This window comes from Trachemys scripta, chromosome 3 (genome assembly GCF_013100865.1).
Source record: "Trachemys scripta elegans isolate TJP31775 chromosome 3, CAS_Tse_1.0, whole genome shotgun sequence".
Lineage (NCBI taxonomy): Eukaryota > Metazoa > Chordata > Testudines > Emydidae > Trachemys > Trachemys scripta.
This window is the reverse complement of record NC_048300.1, coordinates 157,214,780-157,232,911: the sequence shown is the minus strand read 5'-3', so window position 1 is coordinate 157,232,911 and position 18,132 is coordinate 157,214,780. Positions and strand designations below refer to the sequence as shown.

General features: G+C 42.5%; 1 protein-coding gene across 1 annotated transcript in view; it reads left to right on the top strand.

Moving 5' to 3' along the window:
* The first annotated feature begins 10,887 nt into the window (after positions 1-10,887).
* Positions 10,888-18,132, top strand: part of LOC117875207 (E3 SUMO-protein ligase ZNF451-like) — an 83,506-nt gene continuing 76,261 nt past the window's right edge. The window contains exons 1-2 of the mRNA XM_034766255.1: positions 10,888-11,045; positions 12,292-12,378. Coding sequence (XP_034622146.1) covers positions 12,295-12,378 — 84 coding nt within the window. The 5' untranslated portion in view covers positions 10,888-11,045; positions 12,292-12,294. The remainder of the gene's footprint in view (positions 11,046-12,291; positions 12,379-18,132) is intronic.

The following is an 18,132-nucleotide window of genomic DNA, read 5'->3' as shown; positions in this document are numbered from 1 at the left end:
TTATGACAAAAGAGGTTGGTGGCACTGCAGAATATGGAGGCTAATCCTTTTTTACTATGACCTCAATGTGCTCACATATCTTGCCAAAGTCATATTCCATCACCAAACAGCATGAATCAGCAGTTCATGTCATAATAAGTGCAATGTCACTAATTAGCTGTTGTCTGTTACAGTTGTTGATGAAAAGGTTGTTTGAGTACACTCACAGTTAATTCTCAATAACCAAACTTAGCTACATTTATTGTCTAAAGACAAAGCAATAGAATACGAAAATACATACCTTCCTTCTGAGAAGCAATTCTTATCTCACAGCGTGTTCATTTAATGTAACCTATGTAGAGGTGAGGTAAATCAATTTATTTACTAATTCTGTGCTACACAGTTCCTCTCTCTGACACAGTATTTGCACAGAGCATGAATTCTTATCCTTGCAAGAGACTACAGCTGGATTTTCGATAGGAAACTTTCCAAATACTAAAATGGGAAATTATAATAGGATTGACTTTCTTTCTCTTCTTAGGAATCCAGTACGAGTCTTCACCATAAGACAGTTACACACACAGAGAATTAATCATTTCAAATTCCTTTTTATGTACAACACTCCAAATATGAACCATTAAAGCACAGCAGCTACAATGCACCCTAGCTAGACTAACATCACTAACTAGAGATTTGTTATTTTTCCTTTAAAATTAAGACTATAACACAGGACCTAAACCCCCAATATTTATTTATAATACCTTACAAAATCAGTATAGGCTTTGGGCCTTCTGACAATCAGAGATCTGCTTTCACATAGACTCACTCTGGGTATTATATTGACAATTAAATAAAACATTAATTGTACTACATAACCAGTTGTTTCAGCATCAACATTACTGAGCACATGCACAACTTAAAATAAGAAAGAAAAAAACTTTACAATTACTGTACAATTACTGTAGCTCTAGAGGTCCCAGGTTAGATCCTGCCCGCTGACGACTGGGATCTGTCGGTGTTACAAGTGGGGGCTCATCTGGGACCTCTGGAGCTAAATACATGAGCCTCTACTGCATGAGATAAAACCCATATGGTGGTCTTGGTGCCACTAGATGGGACAGAACACCACACCTAGGAGGCGTGTGGGTTACACTTACAAGTTCATTGTTCGGTACATGAACGTGGCAAAGTTGTTGTTAGTGTTCTAGGCACTAGATATTTACGTAAATACATTTTAGAAGTCTAATACAGATATACCCCAATCTAGTACAAGATAAAATGGTCTGACAGAACAATTAATAAGGATGTTGTGTCCGAGATATCAGGAACAAGTGGAGGCATCAAACTGATGTCATGAAAGGCATAAAGTGGTATGTAAGTTGTTTATCCCAGTTGTTTGTCTCGGTCTATAAATGTCAGGGTACCTCGCCTTAAACCCTTGTGTGGCCTAGGGGACAGCAGAGAATCCCGCTGCTGACTGAGCCATTCCTTGCCACTAGGCACTTGTGTTAGTGTACCTGTAACCACAGAGCCAGGACACTAGGACAGTGCCTTGAGGGCAACACAAGTTCCATAACTTGTTGTTTTGTTCTGTACTTTTCTTATCTCTGTTTTGAACACTACGTTCCAAACCAGTCTGGCATAGAGGTACATCCCAACCTGTGCTAGGACACACCATTCATGTATCTTGGCTTTGACAGGCTTTCTATTTTCTAATGCCAAAGCTGACTTCAGCTTTGCAAAGTGTTGTGGGATACCTGGCATGGATGAACAGAACTGTGGAGAGAGCATAATACAATCAGTTAGCATAACTTCCCAACACTTATATATGTGTAATGTATATTAATACTTTGTGCAAAATACCCATTAATATGGTGTATACTACCGCCTAACATGTGTGTTGGCTCACATGGTATTTTTTAAATTCTGTTTTTAGAATTTTACCAGCTAAGGTCCCAATCCTGCAAACACAGGATTTACGTATGTGAACATTCCACTGAAGCCAAGAGGATTACTCATTTGCATAAAATTAAACATACATACATGTCTGCAGGATTGGGGCCTAATTTTTAAAGAGCCTCTCAGAGTTGTGATCAAATATAACTATGAATGAAAAAAGGATGAAAAAACCACAATGTAGATGTAAGTGAGACACAATTATTTGATGCAATAAAACTGGAACAATGTTAGTATTTTATGTAGCTTTTACCATTTGAATTTCTGCAATTAAATTATTACAATAAATATTAAATATTGTATTAAAAGAGCAGGCATATCCTTACCATCCTCAAATGACTGAATTCATAATTAGAAAACAGCTATGCCATCATTTGTATCAATGCAAAAATATCTTTTGTTTCTTTTAATTGAATGATTACAAACTGAAAAAAAGCTGATGAGGTGAGACATCTCCTCCACATATGTCCAGGGTCTCGTCTGTGGTTAGTGTATGTGCAGTACAGGGAAAAACTGGAAAATGGCACACATGCTTTTCTGCAAGAAAAACAGAACTTCCAGGAGAAATTCAAATGGTTCTACCACAGAAACCCTGATTTGTTGTTCTGGAGACTTTTGTTCACATGCTGGAGCATAAATATTGATAACTTCAAAGACCCAGCCAAGGACAAACCTGAATGGATAGCATCTATCAACACTTCGAGAAAGATCCACATAATTTTCAGTTTTGAAATGTGTGCTGAGTGAATTGTTGCTCCCGCAGTGTAATGTGGATCATATAGGTGTGGTAGTAAGTACAAAACATCTTTAGACAAATTCAAGGAACTTGGTAAAAGGAAATTGAAAAAAAGGGCTAAGCATCATGCCATGTCTTCAGTGGCAGCCTACACATTTCTATACAACATCTGTTTACAATCTTGTTCCTCACAGATTGGACTATACAGCCACAAGAAAACATACAAGAGGCTGTGACAGCGTCATAATATGATGGACAGCCATTAAGCTCATATACTGTAAATATTATTTAAGGCATCAAACATGGATCTTGTTCATCCAAATTTCTTTATGAGAACTATACAATACCTGTTTAACTATCAGTTTTTAAAGTAAATATTGTTTATACAACTAACAGTAGTGATTAAGGTATATGTTAGCTATTACATTTTAATATATAGTTAAACAGTAAAAATACAGGACATATGGCATAAGGAGATGATATATTGCTTCAACTACTTAGTTTAAATGAATGTGTACAATATCAGAAGCAGATAATTAATGGACAAATATATAAGCACTTAAGATATTGAAAGACACAAAACCAGAGCACACAATAGTCCCAAGTCTATTCTCAGACACACAGCTGCAATCCCTATTGAATCCAATTGAACTTGTGCATGTGTCAATGAGGAGAGAATTGGGTCCTAGAGGTCATAGGTAAAGAAAGGCCTAAAACTATCATAACACAGCAACCCAGTTTTTACTTTCAGAGGGATAATGCAAATTATAGTAACAGGAAATTTGCTTATTGTCAGATTACCATATGATGTGCTTATACCCTAGAGTCCTTTGCATACAAAACTTCCGTAATAGTAGGATACTACATTGTTGTTTGTCCTTCGAGTGTGAAGATGACCATGACATCATTGGTTGGTTTGGCTTCTGTGAACACGAGTCACTGATCAGGCCAATTTAAGCTTTGAACTGTCTGTGGCACACTGAACAAGAGATGTTGCTATGGGTTACTTGAACAACAGTGGACATGCTGCTGTTGCGAGCTATACGCTGATGGCACTTCTGCTCACCTCAGCAGTTCTCCTCTACTCATAGACTGTAGCTCCAGTATGGATGAGGCTTCACCAGGTAAAACGATGATGAGCAAGATCTTTCCCAAAACTCTGGGTCAATGTTGAAACACCCCAAGGATAACTTGAGGGAGTCCTTGAAACGTTTCTTCTGGCCTTCCAGAGAGTGCTTTAGCTCCTTTAGCTTGCCATAAAAGATCTTCTTTGGCAGTTACTCATCTGACATTCTGGTGACATAGCCTGCATGTCTCATCTGTGATTTCATCAACAGAGTATGGATGCTTCGAATGTCTACTAGTATGAGAACCTAAGTATCTGGAACCTTGTCTTGCCATCTTATTCTCATCAGTTTCCTCAGACAGCCCATATGAAAGTGATTCCATAATATTAGGATACTACATATCGTATATGAAAACCACTCTGAATTATATATATATGTACACACACACACAGTTCTTTTCATTTTTTTCTAAAACAGTTAATTAAATAGTGTTAATATTTGCAAGCAGAAAAATATGTTGCTAGGTTGCTGGTTTGTTCTCAATACAAAATGGCTTTGTACCAGGTACTTTGTCCTTTCCAGAGTTACTGCACAGGGAGGATAGAGAGAAAATTAATCCAGAAAGTTAACAAAAGTTACATGCTGTTTTTTGCAAGTTGAGGTATAATCACATTAGAGATTTACTAAACTTAGGGTGACTAGATGTCCCTATTTTGGGGTCTTTTTCTTATATAGGGTCCTATTACCCCCAACCCCTGTCCCAATTTTTCACATTTGCTGTCTGGTCACCCTAATTAAACTTAATAGTTTATCAATTTGCTTTTTAGCACTTTTAAAGTACTGACACATTTATCAATTAAAATGATGCTATGGGGCTTGTTAAAATGTATACCTCTAAGAACAGTTCCTTTAAAGGTGTCACAGGGTGGCTGGCGCCCTGTGATTGAAATAGGTCCAGTGCCCCTGTCATAAACATACAGCTAAGGGTAGCATAAAATCCCTCCTTTACCTGTAAAGGAAGCTCAAGTAACCTGGTTGGCACCTGACCAAAAGGACCAATGAGGGGAGAAGATACTTTCAAATCTGTGGGGGAAGGTCAGGAGCAGCTCGAGGCACCAGCACAGCAAGCGCGTGCCTGGGGTGTCAAGCCACGGGGGGAGGGGGGCGGTATGCCATTCGCCGTGAGGGCGGCAGTCAGGCAGCCCTTGGCGGCATGCCCATGGGAGGTCCACCAGTCCTGTGGTTTCGGCAGCGGGTACGCCGAAGCCACAGGACCAGCAGATCACCCGCAGAAACGCCGCCGAATCCACGTGACCGCAGATCGCCCGCAGGCATATTGCCGAAGGCTGCCTGACTGCCGTGCTTGGGGCGGCAAAAAACATAGAGCTGCCCCTGGGGAAGGTTTTTGTTTTGTGTTCCTTTGTTCTTTCTGGGTCAGCGAGGAACCAGGGCAGGGAAAATACAGCTCCCTAAGCCATATCTGAACTAAGCATCTAATATTACAGAAATAGTAAGTAATAGCAAGGAAATCGTTTGTTTTAGCTTGTGAATTTTCCCTGTGCTAAGAGGGAGGTTTATCCCTGGTTTTGTAACTTTAAAGTTTTGTCTAGAGGGGAAATCCTCTGTGTTTTGAATCTTTTTGTTACCCTGTAAAGTTATCTTCCATCCTGATTTTACAGAGGTGATTCTTTTATCTTTTTTAAAAAATAAACTTCTTTTAAGAACCTGATTGTTTGTCAGTGTCCTAAAGACCCAGGGGGTTTGATCTGTGCTTACTTTGTAACCAAATGGTTAGGATATTATTCTCAAGCCTCCCCAGGAAAGGGGATGTAGTGGTTTGGGGGGATATTTTGGGGGAGGTAGGGCTCCAAGCGGCCCTCCCTGAATGTTTGTTTAAATCACTTGGTGGTGGCAATGATACCAAGGGCAAGGAAGGAATTTGTGCCTTGGGGAAGTTTTAAACCTAAGCTGGTAGAAATAAGCTTAGGGGTTTTTTCATGCGGGTCCCCACCTCTGTACCCCAGAGTTCATAGTGGGAAGGGAATCCTGACAGCCCCTCTGTCAGAGCAGGTGCTCTCAGTTGAGACAATTAAGGGGGTGTTGCTGCACCTGCTCTATAAGGGGTCAGAGGGAGTTCAGTGAGGATAGGAAGGGGACTGTCCGGAGGGGGGTCTTCTGAAGTGAGGGAACTGAAAGGGTCTCCTGCAGTGGTCCCTGAGGAAGAAACAGTGCCTCAGAAAGGCGTTGTGCTCAGCTGGGTGGAAGATTCTTTTGGGTTTGTTTTAGGGATCTTTGTTGTGTTAATAAAATAAATAAACAACCCAAAGAAGGGTTGTTATTGGAAGGAAGACTGGGTGGAGTTTATTTAACAAATCTTGAAGATAGGGAAAACAGAAGCAGGGTACTGCAGAGGTACCCTGTCACAAGGGGGCACTTGGGCGCTGGCCACTCTGTTACACTAGGATATTAAAAATGGTACTGCACTGTGGTTTAAGTAAACTGATTTTTCAAAAGAATAAAGTATACAATAAGTATTTGGAGGTTGCACTAGATGACCTCTTGCAGTCCCTTTGAGCCCTACATTTCTGTGGTGCTATACATTATATTTGTAATCAGTGTGTGTGGTTCTTACAACTTATGACATTAATTTATAACATCATAATTCATTATACTTCTTGGCTTACATATCCAGTGGAGTGCCAATTCTCACAACAGCCCTGGGCTTGAGATTACTTTAAATATATAAATTCTAACTAAATCCTTTTATTTTGATGAATAATTTTCAGTTTGGGAATGTGTTCTGGTGTTTCTCTCATAATGTAAAGTAGACCATGTAGTAGGGTTACCATGCATCCGGGTTTTCCCGGACGTGACCTCTATTTCGGTCCTCTGATCTCTGTCCGTGTGGATTTTTGAAATATGAGCACATGTCCGTGATTTTTCCTGGCTTGTCCCTTTTCCAACATTGGTTCTGGAAGAACTGCAATTCTGGCGTGCCTTAATAGAGACGTGTGTGTTTGCTGGGCCGCCAGAGAGCAGTGGCTGCTGGGCAAGCGCCCAGCTCTGAAGGCTGCACCACCGCCAGCAGCAGTGCAGAAGTAAAGGTAGCACGGTATTGACTGTTGAGTCGTTGAAAGGAATCCTGCTTGTACAGTACAACTTCAAGCACACATCTTGCAGAGACTTTCATGGCTACTTGATGAACAATCAACCACTGCTGAGAAAGATATGCTTTCCAGAGAAATGTGCATTGGCACAACAGGAAGAAGTACAGCAGAAAATGACTGACTGCATATAAAAATGTACATTAAAATTTGATTTACCTTTATTTTTGAGGCTATTACACTTGTTATTTATAAATGTTAGATATTCAAAGTAGAAAGAAACTGTACAGTAGAAACTTTACCCCTTCTTCAGCCCTGCCCTCCTCCAATGTCCTCTATTTGGGAACTTGAAATACGGTAACCCTACCATATTTGGAAGTAATTACAAAACATCTTTATTAGAATTTAAGGAAATTGTTAAAAGGAATATGTCACACTTTGAGGGAGGGGATCTTACTTACAGTTTTCAACCAGAGATGGTCCACAATATAAATATCCACTATGTATCTGAAAACCAATTGCCTTTGTGTGTATGTGTATAATCTGCTCAAGCAGTTGTATCTAAATATTCAGGTTGGGTATCTGAAACTCATACTAACTTGACAGGTACTGGATTAAATATCACCTCGTTGTGACACAGCAACTACTATTATAGAGGAGGGGGGAAAAACAGACATAGGAAGAAAGGCTCTTTTCCACAATAAATATGGTGTGTGGTTTTCAATGCAGAATTAGCCCAGGGTAATTAGAAACCTTTGCGTGCTACTGCTAACTCGCATTGACATTTGGATTCCCTCCTCTCCCGCCCCCACACACAGAGAGAAGATATCTACCATTGTAGAATCACCTTTTCAGTTTTGTTCTTTTTTCCAAAATTGGATCAGTAAATCAAACTCTGATTGGATATCACTCTGCAGTTTGGGCCTCACCTAAAGTCACTGACTTTAGTGGGCTTTGGATCAGGCATTTAGCAGCATATCACATTCATCTTGCACTTCAGTTAAGAGAGAAAGCATTGCAAGGTCATTACTGGTTATGAATTACCCAAGGAGTCATTCAGTCAGATGGAGGGTGAAGTTCTACCTCGTAGTCAATACCTCCTGTTGGAGCAAGATTAGTGCTCATAAACACCAAAGTTTACTTTGTGTGTAAGAGTAACCACCAATGCAATAGGGTGAAACAGGAGGTCAGGACAGTAGGACTAGGAGAAGTAGAACAATTTAACAAAGCATTTTAATAAGCAGCAACAGTACACACCTAAAAGGAAATAGATAATAAAATGCCTATACTAACAATTAGTATTAACTGTCATCCTGTTTCTGTAGTTTCAATAACAATAGCTGATTTTGTAAACAAACACTTCATTCATAAATATTTACAAAATCTTAAAATTCCTACCTAAAACTCTCCTTTGCCATGATGCCTATAAAACACTTGACAACAGATAGCAAGCTGGTGTGCTGATATTGCAGCCTATCATCTAACCAATATTATCCCTGTTTCCTTGTACTCTCCCATAATAAATAATAATAATGTCTTTCTGTATCCATCTGTTTTCTCTTTTATTATACTTAGATTGTAAACAGTTTTGGGACAAGGACTATCTTTTTGTTCTGTGTTTGTACAGCACCTAGTCCTGGTCCATAAATGGGTTCTTAGGCACTACCACAATACCATTCATACTTTCACAGGTTTGTTTACAATTATTAATATATAAGATTCAAGTTCTTTGGATTTTTTTCCTTAACTTTATAGATTATACTTACAAACTGCTGACAATAACATGTAGTATTCATTGACCAGTGACAAAAATATATATATTCATTCACTGTAGAAAAGTCTCCCCTCCAATTTCCTCAGATGTGGGCAATAATGATTATCACAGGTACAGAGCTAGCTTTACCTCTGACCCCTTCTCTACTATCTCTGACTGCACCCACTCACGTCTGACTTCATGCCTTTGCCTTTCCTGGGGTGAAATGCTACAATTCTCCCACTCTTAGACCAGGTCCTGGGTTACAGTACGCAATGGATCAACTGTGTTTACTCCAACAGGTTCAACTGATTTGAATACCTGTGATTCATCCATTTGGGAGCTTGTGAACAGTGATAAATACAATGACCCAAAGCAGTCTTCTTAAAACAAGGTATAATTCAATCTTAACAGTAGGAACAAGGGATAACAAAAGAGAAACAACACATAATCTATATGCACATCTCCCTTACCCGAGGCTTACCATCCTCCTGGAAACCTAGGAAAGCCTAGTTCTTTTAGACCCCACATGGCTGTTTGTGTCTGTCAGTTTGTTCGCCACAACTAGCTCCCAAACAACAGCCTCCCCTCTGGATATTGTAAATATTTATATTTATATTTTCATCTGTTGGTTCCCTGCATCTGAAAAACAAGCTGTGTAACTTGGCTAGAATAGCTCAGGCACTGTCTCTTAATCTCCCCCTTCCTCCCCTCCCCCCAGTAGTGTTTACCTGGAGGTGTCTTACGTGGAGCCATTGTCTTACCTTTCTGCTTTTTTCCCCCAACAGCCGCTAATAAACTAATTCAACATATTCATACAGTAAACATTCCTTTAATTAGCTTATATGCAGTATTCATAAATTATTACAGAGCAGCTCCAGGACCTTTGCAAAGATGACCCTGGAATTTTTTTGGAAAAATTGAGGTTTTGGATTCTTTTTCCAAAAGAGGGGTTCCCTTCTTTATTTCATCTTCTTAAAATTCACAGTTACAATTACAAATTCACAATAGTTCACTTTTGGGTAAGTCCCATGCTGCAGCATGCCCAATGATTCCCATGATGCACTGCCTCTCATCTCCAAGACAGGATATTGTGGTAATCACAGGAGATGCAGTCTGACCAGGAAATTTAACCTATAGAGGATGCATCCGAAGAAGTGGGCTGTAGTCCACGAAAGCTTATGCTCTAATAAATTTGTTAGTCTCTAAGGTGCCACAAGTACTCCTGTTCTTCTTTTTGCGGATACAGACTAACACGGCTGCTACTCTGAAACCTATAGAGGATGGGGACAAGCAGCAATTCCGAGAATATTTTTGTTTTGCCCCAAATATTTTTGTATTTGAATTTTCACTTAAGCATTGAAATTTGTGATGGAAAATTTTGACAAAAACATTTTTTCCATTTTCTTCAACATTTTCAATAGAATAGCTGTGTGCTAATTGGGCCGCATGCGTCCCACAGGCCAGGGGTTGAGAACCGCTGGTCTAGACATAACAAATCCTAAATCTTGGCAGGGGGTTAGACTAGATGACTGGTGCGATCCTTTCTAATCCTATGGATCTAGGATCTGCATCTGTGAAGCTTCAGTGGTGTGTGGAGCAATTGTGGAAACATCGCCATGGATTCTGAGTTTGGTAGAATAATAGTGGGGAACAGAAAGTCTGTGCAGGCCACAAAGTGAAATTTTACCTAAAGAGAATGGGACAGAGCCAGAGAACTAAGCAAAAGGGAAGCATCTATGGCTACACTAGAGAGCTTGTTACATCCTGCAGCGGCACCAACAGCTAAGAGCTCTGGACAGGTTCTGACTTCGGATGCACGTCTTACCTTATTCGGTGCACCTCTGGGCTAGGTTAATACACCTCACGGGGCAGGGTAGTCTGATGCACCTGCCCACTCACATTGTGATGTCTATGCTGTACACACCTAGGCGACGAGGCTGTCAGGTGGGTGTCTGCGCTCGCTGGGAGAGCAGATCCCCGCCCACGTGTCTCACGGAGCTGGCAGCGCCCGCCCAGCAGGGAGGCAGGATGCTCCCAGCCGCGGCTTGGCACCTGCCTCTTCCCGTGTAACACGTTATGAAAGGAAAAGTCCCAGCAGCAGTGAAGAGGGCCGGGCCGGGCCGGGGGGAGGCTGCTTGGAGCCCTAGCTGCGAGTGGCTGATAGCGCCGCGTCGCGGTTCCCGCATGCCATCCCTGCTGAGAACCACACTGACAGCCGCCGCTCCGGCGTGGGGATGCGCTGGGAACTACAACTCCCAGCGGGCAGCGCGGGTCTCCGCTGCCCGGAGTTCGGAGGAAGCGGAGCGCGCGCTGGCCGACGCTCACGCGGAGGTGCTGCCTGCTGGGGTGTATGGGCCGCTTGGGAGCCGAGGCGCGCGCGGGCTGGCAGCTAAGGGAGCTGATGCGTCCGGCGGCGGGGCGGGCCCTGACAGCGCTACGGTTCCGTGGTGAGCCTCGGTTTAAGGGGCCTGTGATCTCTCTATGAGCTTTGGCTGCTGCAAAGTCCCCTGTGGTTGTAGCACAGCAACCACTGGCCTCCCCGTGTCTGTGCTGCTCAGCTGTGGGCAGGGCCTGGTGGTCAGCAGCCAAGTGCATCCGTAGCATTACGGTGAGAGGGTCCGTCCGGCATTATGAACTCTCGGGCAGTTTCTTAGCAACCTGCCCTTGTCACTAGTTTGGGGTCTCTTTAACTGGCAGCTAGGGCAGTGAAAGGCTCATGCTTTTCTTTGCCACTGCTGCTCCTCTCCCCTTCTTCCCTCTGCTTATCCTCCCATTAAGCATGTTAGCTGCTTTGATGAAACTGGAATGGAACTATTGATGCCTTGTTATTTTGTGTCACATCGTATTGTTTCCTCTGTCCCCCCTAGACTAATACGTTCTTGCAGGTAAGAGAATGTTAAATACAAACTCAACTATAGCTGTCTAATACTGCAGTGCGCTGGCTAATCTGTACCTCTGTTCTGTTAGTATCAAAGCTGCTCACCTATGTGACCCAGGCCTGTACTGCTAAAAGCGTATAGAGAAATTTTCCTTTAGCTCAACTGGTCAGGTCCTGTATTTTTGGAGGAAGAGCAGCTATCCCAAGTTAATCACTGTTGCCATAAAGTTCACAATCTCTGTGGTCATACTGACAAACATGAAGTTCCTAGCTAGCTTTCAACTTGTTATAACTTGGGTCTTGTAGGATGCATCGATACTATAAAATTTGATACCTGTATTGTAGCAAGGATGCAATTGCACTGATGCTGTTGCTAGTAGAGATAGAGCTCTGTCTTCTGTACCACCGTGTTATGAAAACATGACTGAGCGAGTTTTCATAACATGGTAGTAGAAATGCCTGAGCCCTGTCTGTAATAGAGCTTACAGCATTGCTATCACTGGGAATACAGGTACCAGTAACTTTTTCTTGTGTAGAAAAGGCCATATTTTACACAGTTCTCGGAAGATGCAGATATTAATAGTCACTGAGTTCAAATTTTAGTTCAAAGAATGTCTTTTCTCCTGTTCACTTGCTGCTTTCTATTTTTGTTGTTTATCTTTAATTACCACTTAACAATGTGAAGTGTTCGTTTTTGTTTTGGGATACAGATTGGATGGGGGGGAGAGCTATTCAAAATGGTATAGAACTGCATGGTTATACATTGAGGAAAATGAAGTCAATGATGAAGCATATTTTGGTTTATTTTTGTCCAGATAATGGAGTCTCTCAGCTCTGCTAAGGCTCGTAAGTGTGAATCAGCAATGCAGGATGAAAGTGAAGATGACATTGAGTTTATCTGTGTAAGTAGAGGTTGGCTCAATAACTATAGATACTTTTGCTAGTTAAATATATAAAATGTTTTAAGGTTTGAATATGCAATGTTGATGATCTCTACTATATGTTAAATAAAATATTGGTGTCATTTTAAAAACTCAAATTTTCAAAGCAGAAGAAAATAGTTTAGTTTTCACTTTAAAAAAGTAGCTTAATTCTCAACCTGAGCTGACATGCCTGTGTCAAGAGAATCTGTATTAAAAAGGGGTTTGGATTTGAGGCCCTAGTCCTACAATGACATTGGTCTGGGTGAGCAGGGGTGACTTCAGTGGGCTCTGCTGAGACACAGTGAGCCTTTGCACACCTCATTACAGGTTGGGGCCCTAATGAATTACGCATCTCAGCTAGAGCTGAATAGGAGAGTCGCAGAACAAAGCTAGTTTTTGTCAGACACGCATATGGATAGACTGTGGGTCATATTCTGATACCCTTAATACAGTAGAATGGCATATTACTGCAAGAGTAATCCACTGAAGTCAATGAGACTACTTGTGAAGTAAGGTGTGCAGCTCATTGTGTAATGGCACCAGAATCTCCCCCGTGTTACCTGATAGAAATAAGAGAGACAAATAGGAATAGAAGCCTAATAGCAGTTTAGTTAGGATGTGGAGTACTATTTAACCCACACAGTGCAGAATGGATTATAGAATGCTGTTGTGTGGCTTCTGACTCTGAATCCTTCCTGTGACATCAGATTTTGTACAGGGGCCCAACTGTGCCACAATAACTGGTTTTCTGATTATATAAAAGGCAGGACCTGTGTTAGGGGGTAGCAAGCAGGGCAGTTGACTGGGACTCCATGCTACAGGGGGCCCTGCAAAGCTACATTGCTCAGGCTTTGGCTTTAGCCCCGGGTGGTGGAGCTCAGGGCCCTGGGCTTCAACCCCATACAGTGGGGTGATGGCTTTCTGCCCTAGGCCCAAGTGAGTCTAATGCTGGCCCTGCTTGGCAGGCCCCCTGAAACCTGCGTGCGGCCCCCTAGGAGGCCCTGGACCCGTGGTTGAGAACCACTGATGTAGTTTGTGTGTGCATATTACTTAAGGCTGTCAGAGCCTGACTACAACTTTAAGAAACATGCATTGCTAAAGTTATGAGGAAAGTGGGACATGTATAATACTACATGGCAGTGGGCCTCAATCCTTTGTCAATGAAGCAATGCTATGATGGAAGGAAATATGGAAGAATGGAGGGACAACTTTCCTTTACAGGAGAACAACTTATGACCAGTCTTGCGTGCACACAATAAGGAAATAGAGTACAGATTTGGGTATGCAGTAGATTCAAGGACTGTGTGAGGAAACTCTAAGTAAAATAGTAATCCCCACAACATTATAAAATAGATAGTGTAGATCAGCGGTTCTCAACCCCCCCATTTTTGAGGTTGCCAGGGTTGACTTAGACTTGCTGGGGTCCGGGACCAAAGCCTAAGCCTGAACCTTACTGCCTGGGCCCAAAGCCAAAGCCCGAGGACTTCAGCCTGGGGTGGTGGGGCTCAGATTACAGGCTCCCTGCCTGGGGCTGCAGCCCTTGGGGTTTGGCCTCTTTCCTCCCCCCCCCACCACTGCCTGGGGTGGTGGGGCTTGGGCTTTGGCCCCCCCTACCTGGTGGGGCAGCAGGGCTCAGGTGAGCTTGGGTTTTGATCCCCCCCAGGGGTTGTAATTTTTGTTGTCAGAAGGGGGTCGCAGTGCAATGAAGTTTGAGAACCCCTGGTGTAGATTTTAATGAGTCTGCTCTTTAGTGACCCTTGTCCTCACTTGTTTGAGGACAAGCGTCACTAAAGAGCAGACTCATTAAAATCTGTGCACCCAGTAATGATGTTTGGTACTGAAGGAAGCTGTAACTCGGAGCAGACAGGCAGGGACTGAGGTACCACACTAGGTGTCTTCTGTAGAGAGTGAACATTCTTTTTTGCCTGTGCTGTTACCCCTTGCCAGCTTTAGAAGTCACAGAAAGGGTAATGGTTGTGGGGAGCCTTGAGTCCCAACAGCTTGGTGGGAAGATTGGATAGTGTCCATGGATTTTAGTTCAGTTTGATCTTAAAGTACAAGGGGTTTGGTGCTGCAACTGATAAACACAGCAACAGATGAGGCATGTGAAACCTGGACAACTGCTAAAGTGAGAGGGTCTCTCTGTCATCACTTCCCCTTTTCCTCCTTATTAGTTAGGGTTGCCAACTTTCTAATCCCTGAAAACTGAACAGCCCTGCCCCGCTCCTTTCCCTGAGGCCACACCCCCTACTCTGCCTCTTCCTCTGAGGCCCTGTTGCTCACTCTCCATCCCCGCCTCTGTTGCTCGCTCCCCCATTCCCCTGGAACTCACCTGCTGTCTGCAGAGCAGGGCTGGGAGGAGCTGATGCAAAACCTCCCCACCAGTCCAACTGGGACATGGCAGTGGTCAGTCTCCAGTACAAGGGGCTGGGGTGAGGAAATTGGAGCACAGCGGGCGGGGTGGTCCCTGGAGCAAGGGACTGGGGTGGGGAAATCGGGGCACAGCAGGGCGGGGTTGAGAAATGAGGGCACAGCAGGTGGGGGTCTGTCCCTGGAGCGAGAGGCTGGGGTGGGGAAATCAGGGCACAGTGGGGCAGAGGGGGGCATCAGTCCCTGGAGCAGGGAGTGGGGAAATTAGGGCACAGCGGCGTGTATGTGAGGATTGGTCCCTGGAGCAAGGGGTCGGGTGGGGAAATTGGGGCACAGAGGGGCGGAGGGGGGCAGGTGGTGGAGACAGGTTACACACACTCACACACACGTCCTGGGTGGCATTGGTACGTACTTTGGAGCCCTGTCTGGGAGCCAGGCATTTCTCTCTGTCAGGCTGGGGGTGCGGGAAGAGCAGCAGCTGCTAAGCAGAGGTGCTCCTCCAGGCTCCAGCAGCAGCTGCTGCTGCTCTTCCTGGCCACCTCCCCCCCTAGTGGCAGAGGCCAGTTACTGACACTGCCAGTTTCCCTTTTCAACTGGACATTCCAGTCAAAAACCAGATACCTGGGAATTAGTGCAACACCTTTCTTCCTGCCTTTCTCCCAGAGAGGGCAAGCGCTATTAGCTGTGAGAAAAGCATTTACTTTCCCTTTACACAAAAGTGATGGATCAAAGACTTTAACCTGGGCCCACTCTCCAGCAACGGGCCCAGGTTTCACATACCTAATCTGCATTTGTGCTCACCCTCTCCTGCTTGAGCATTCACAAGCTGATAAATAAAAAGTCCTCTGCCCCCAATTTATGTATTGTTCTTTTCTTTCTAAAATAGGCTATCAGCTTGGTAAGCAGGCGTTGAGCTGTCTGCAGGTGCTTCTTTCTCCTGCTCCAGTCACCATCAGTAGGTGCTCAGGCAAACCTTGTTCTCTATCAGGAAATGACGGACAGCTTCACAAACTCCAAACTTGATCTAAAAACTAAATAGTCAATTGGAAAATAAGTTTAAAAAAAAACCCAAAACCCCATTTGGGGTTAATTTTAAAAGGACTGTAGAATATGAAAAATAGGGGTGGTGACAGCAATCCTTTTAAAATATAGCATGTTATCCTGTATTTTCATTGGACTTGACTTAGATTGGCTGCTCATCAGAGACTTAATTTACAATGTGTAAATGTGGCGTTGACTCCTGCTGAATAGATGTAAAGTACTTTAGAAGTTGCAAGCACAGTTTCTGAAATCCTACTGTATGCATTTGTGTGGAAACTCTTCCTACTGCCCAGGGCACTGAACTAATTGATTTAAATCAAAGCAATTTAAATCACCAATTTAAATCATAATTTAAATCAGCAAGTAGGGAACCTCGATTTAAATAACTGATTTTTGAATCTTGTTTTTCATATGTACTTTATTTTTTTGTTTTGTTTTTGTTTCTGAAGTTTCAAAGAAACATTGAACTGGTGGAAGTCACTGGCTGAGCTCCTGGAACCAGAGTTTGTTGAAGTACAAAACGAGCCTTTAACAGCAGTAATCCCATCTGCATGTGCAGAGAGACGTTTTCTTCATTTCAGTTTGTTCAGCTAGTTCAGTTCAATGACTAATTCATTCAAAATTAAGAAACCAATTGGGAATTGAAGATGTAGGAACACTTGTTTTCCTCTTCCAAGCTATGAATAAAAAAGAGTGTGAGAAGATGAGATACACTAGTTTTAAAAATTTGAAGGACCCAAAGCAACCAGTTCAGTTATCTACAGATAATCCATCCTTTGCTTAATAAATCATTATCTTGAGCAAAACAAGTTTTGCATTTAAATGTTTAACTATTAATTTATATTGTTAATTAAATATTTAAACATTTAGTATTTTTATTTAAATAATTTTAATAATTATAGTGTGTTCAGGCTTTAGTACACATGGTAATAATTTCAAATTTAATTTTTAAATAGACTTTTAAAAAGATAATGTATTTAGTTTAAATTAAAAAAATCTGATTTCAATAAAAACATCCCACTTTTATTTTTGTATTCATTGATTTTTACCCACTCCGGTATAAAAAAAATTACAACCTTGCCCACTCCTCTCTTCTGGACAGTCACCAGTCTTTTGTAAATAGACCTGAATCCTGGGCCCCTGGTGCTTCTAAGCTACCCCAGGGTCTGGTAGTTACCGGTCACTGTTCCTAGCTCTGGGTGTCTCAGGTGCAATCCCAGGTGTAGACCCCATATCTGACACCCTTCTTGGGCAGTGGGACCCTGTGATCTGGCTGCCTTAGGTCTCCAAATTAGTGCCCTAGCCGCCCATAGGCCTGCAGTTGCTTAGGCATGTTCCTCCAGAGTCATCCTGGCTGTGGAAGCTCTGGTTTCTTAAACTCATCTAGCAAAGGAATTTCTTAACCAAAGACACTTTACTATTAATAAAGCATATTAAAGAGTTACTGATCTTGGAAAACAACAAAATCTTGAAGGTACACCCTTCCTTAGTCTAGTCTCATCCCTCCTGTGAATCCTGGGTTTGATCAGCGTTTTTAGACTAGGTAGCTCTTCCTTGTGTCCTGAGGCTGGCCGTCATGCATGTTGTGATGGTCTGGCCCCTTGCTCCGAGAAACACCCCTCTTTTTAAACAGTCTCTGTCCCTTTTTGCCCATGCGTTTCAGCTTGCGGAGAATCATTCAAAGTCCGTGGCTCTACAGGTAGAAAACCCACTGTTCGACTAGGGAAAGTCATTCAACGCTGATGGCCCTTGATGGTGCTCTCATTGTAAGACCTCTCTGAGGTATCCCATGCCTTAGCATGAGCAGGATAGGGGCTACAATAGCTTTGTCACAACCAAGTTAGTTTTTTCAATGCAAACTGGATGTCTTAATCCAACATGGAAGTTACGATGCAAAGTGAAGGGCACCATTAAGGTTACAATTAAAAATGTTGTTCACAGAACAAAATGGAGTTGAAACTTTGACTTAGACATATCCCCAGTCTCTTTCACATTGTTCACTCTGCTTACAGCAAATAATGAAGTGCAGTTTGATTTGTGAAGGTTTTGTTTTGTTTTTCTTTTCAGTTGATGAAACAATTTATATCTAAATTCTTGAAAAAGGAATAAAAAACTTTGGACTCCTCTTAAGGGCTTCTTGACAAAAACGATCTTTGCAAAGGGTAAACACAGTAAACAAAAAAATTACATAGCTTAATTATTCCATCTTCTAGGATCCTATCTGTTTCATCTTTGCCTTTCAGTTTAGAAGTTCTTTGAGCAAGTAGAGCCCTTGGTTTGGTGGTGATCCTGCAAGGACTTATGAACATGTTTAATTTTCTA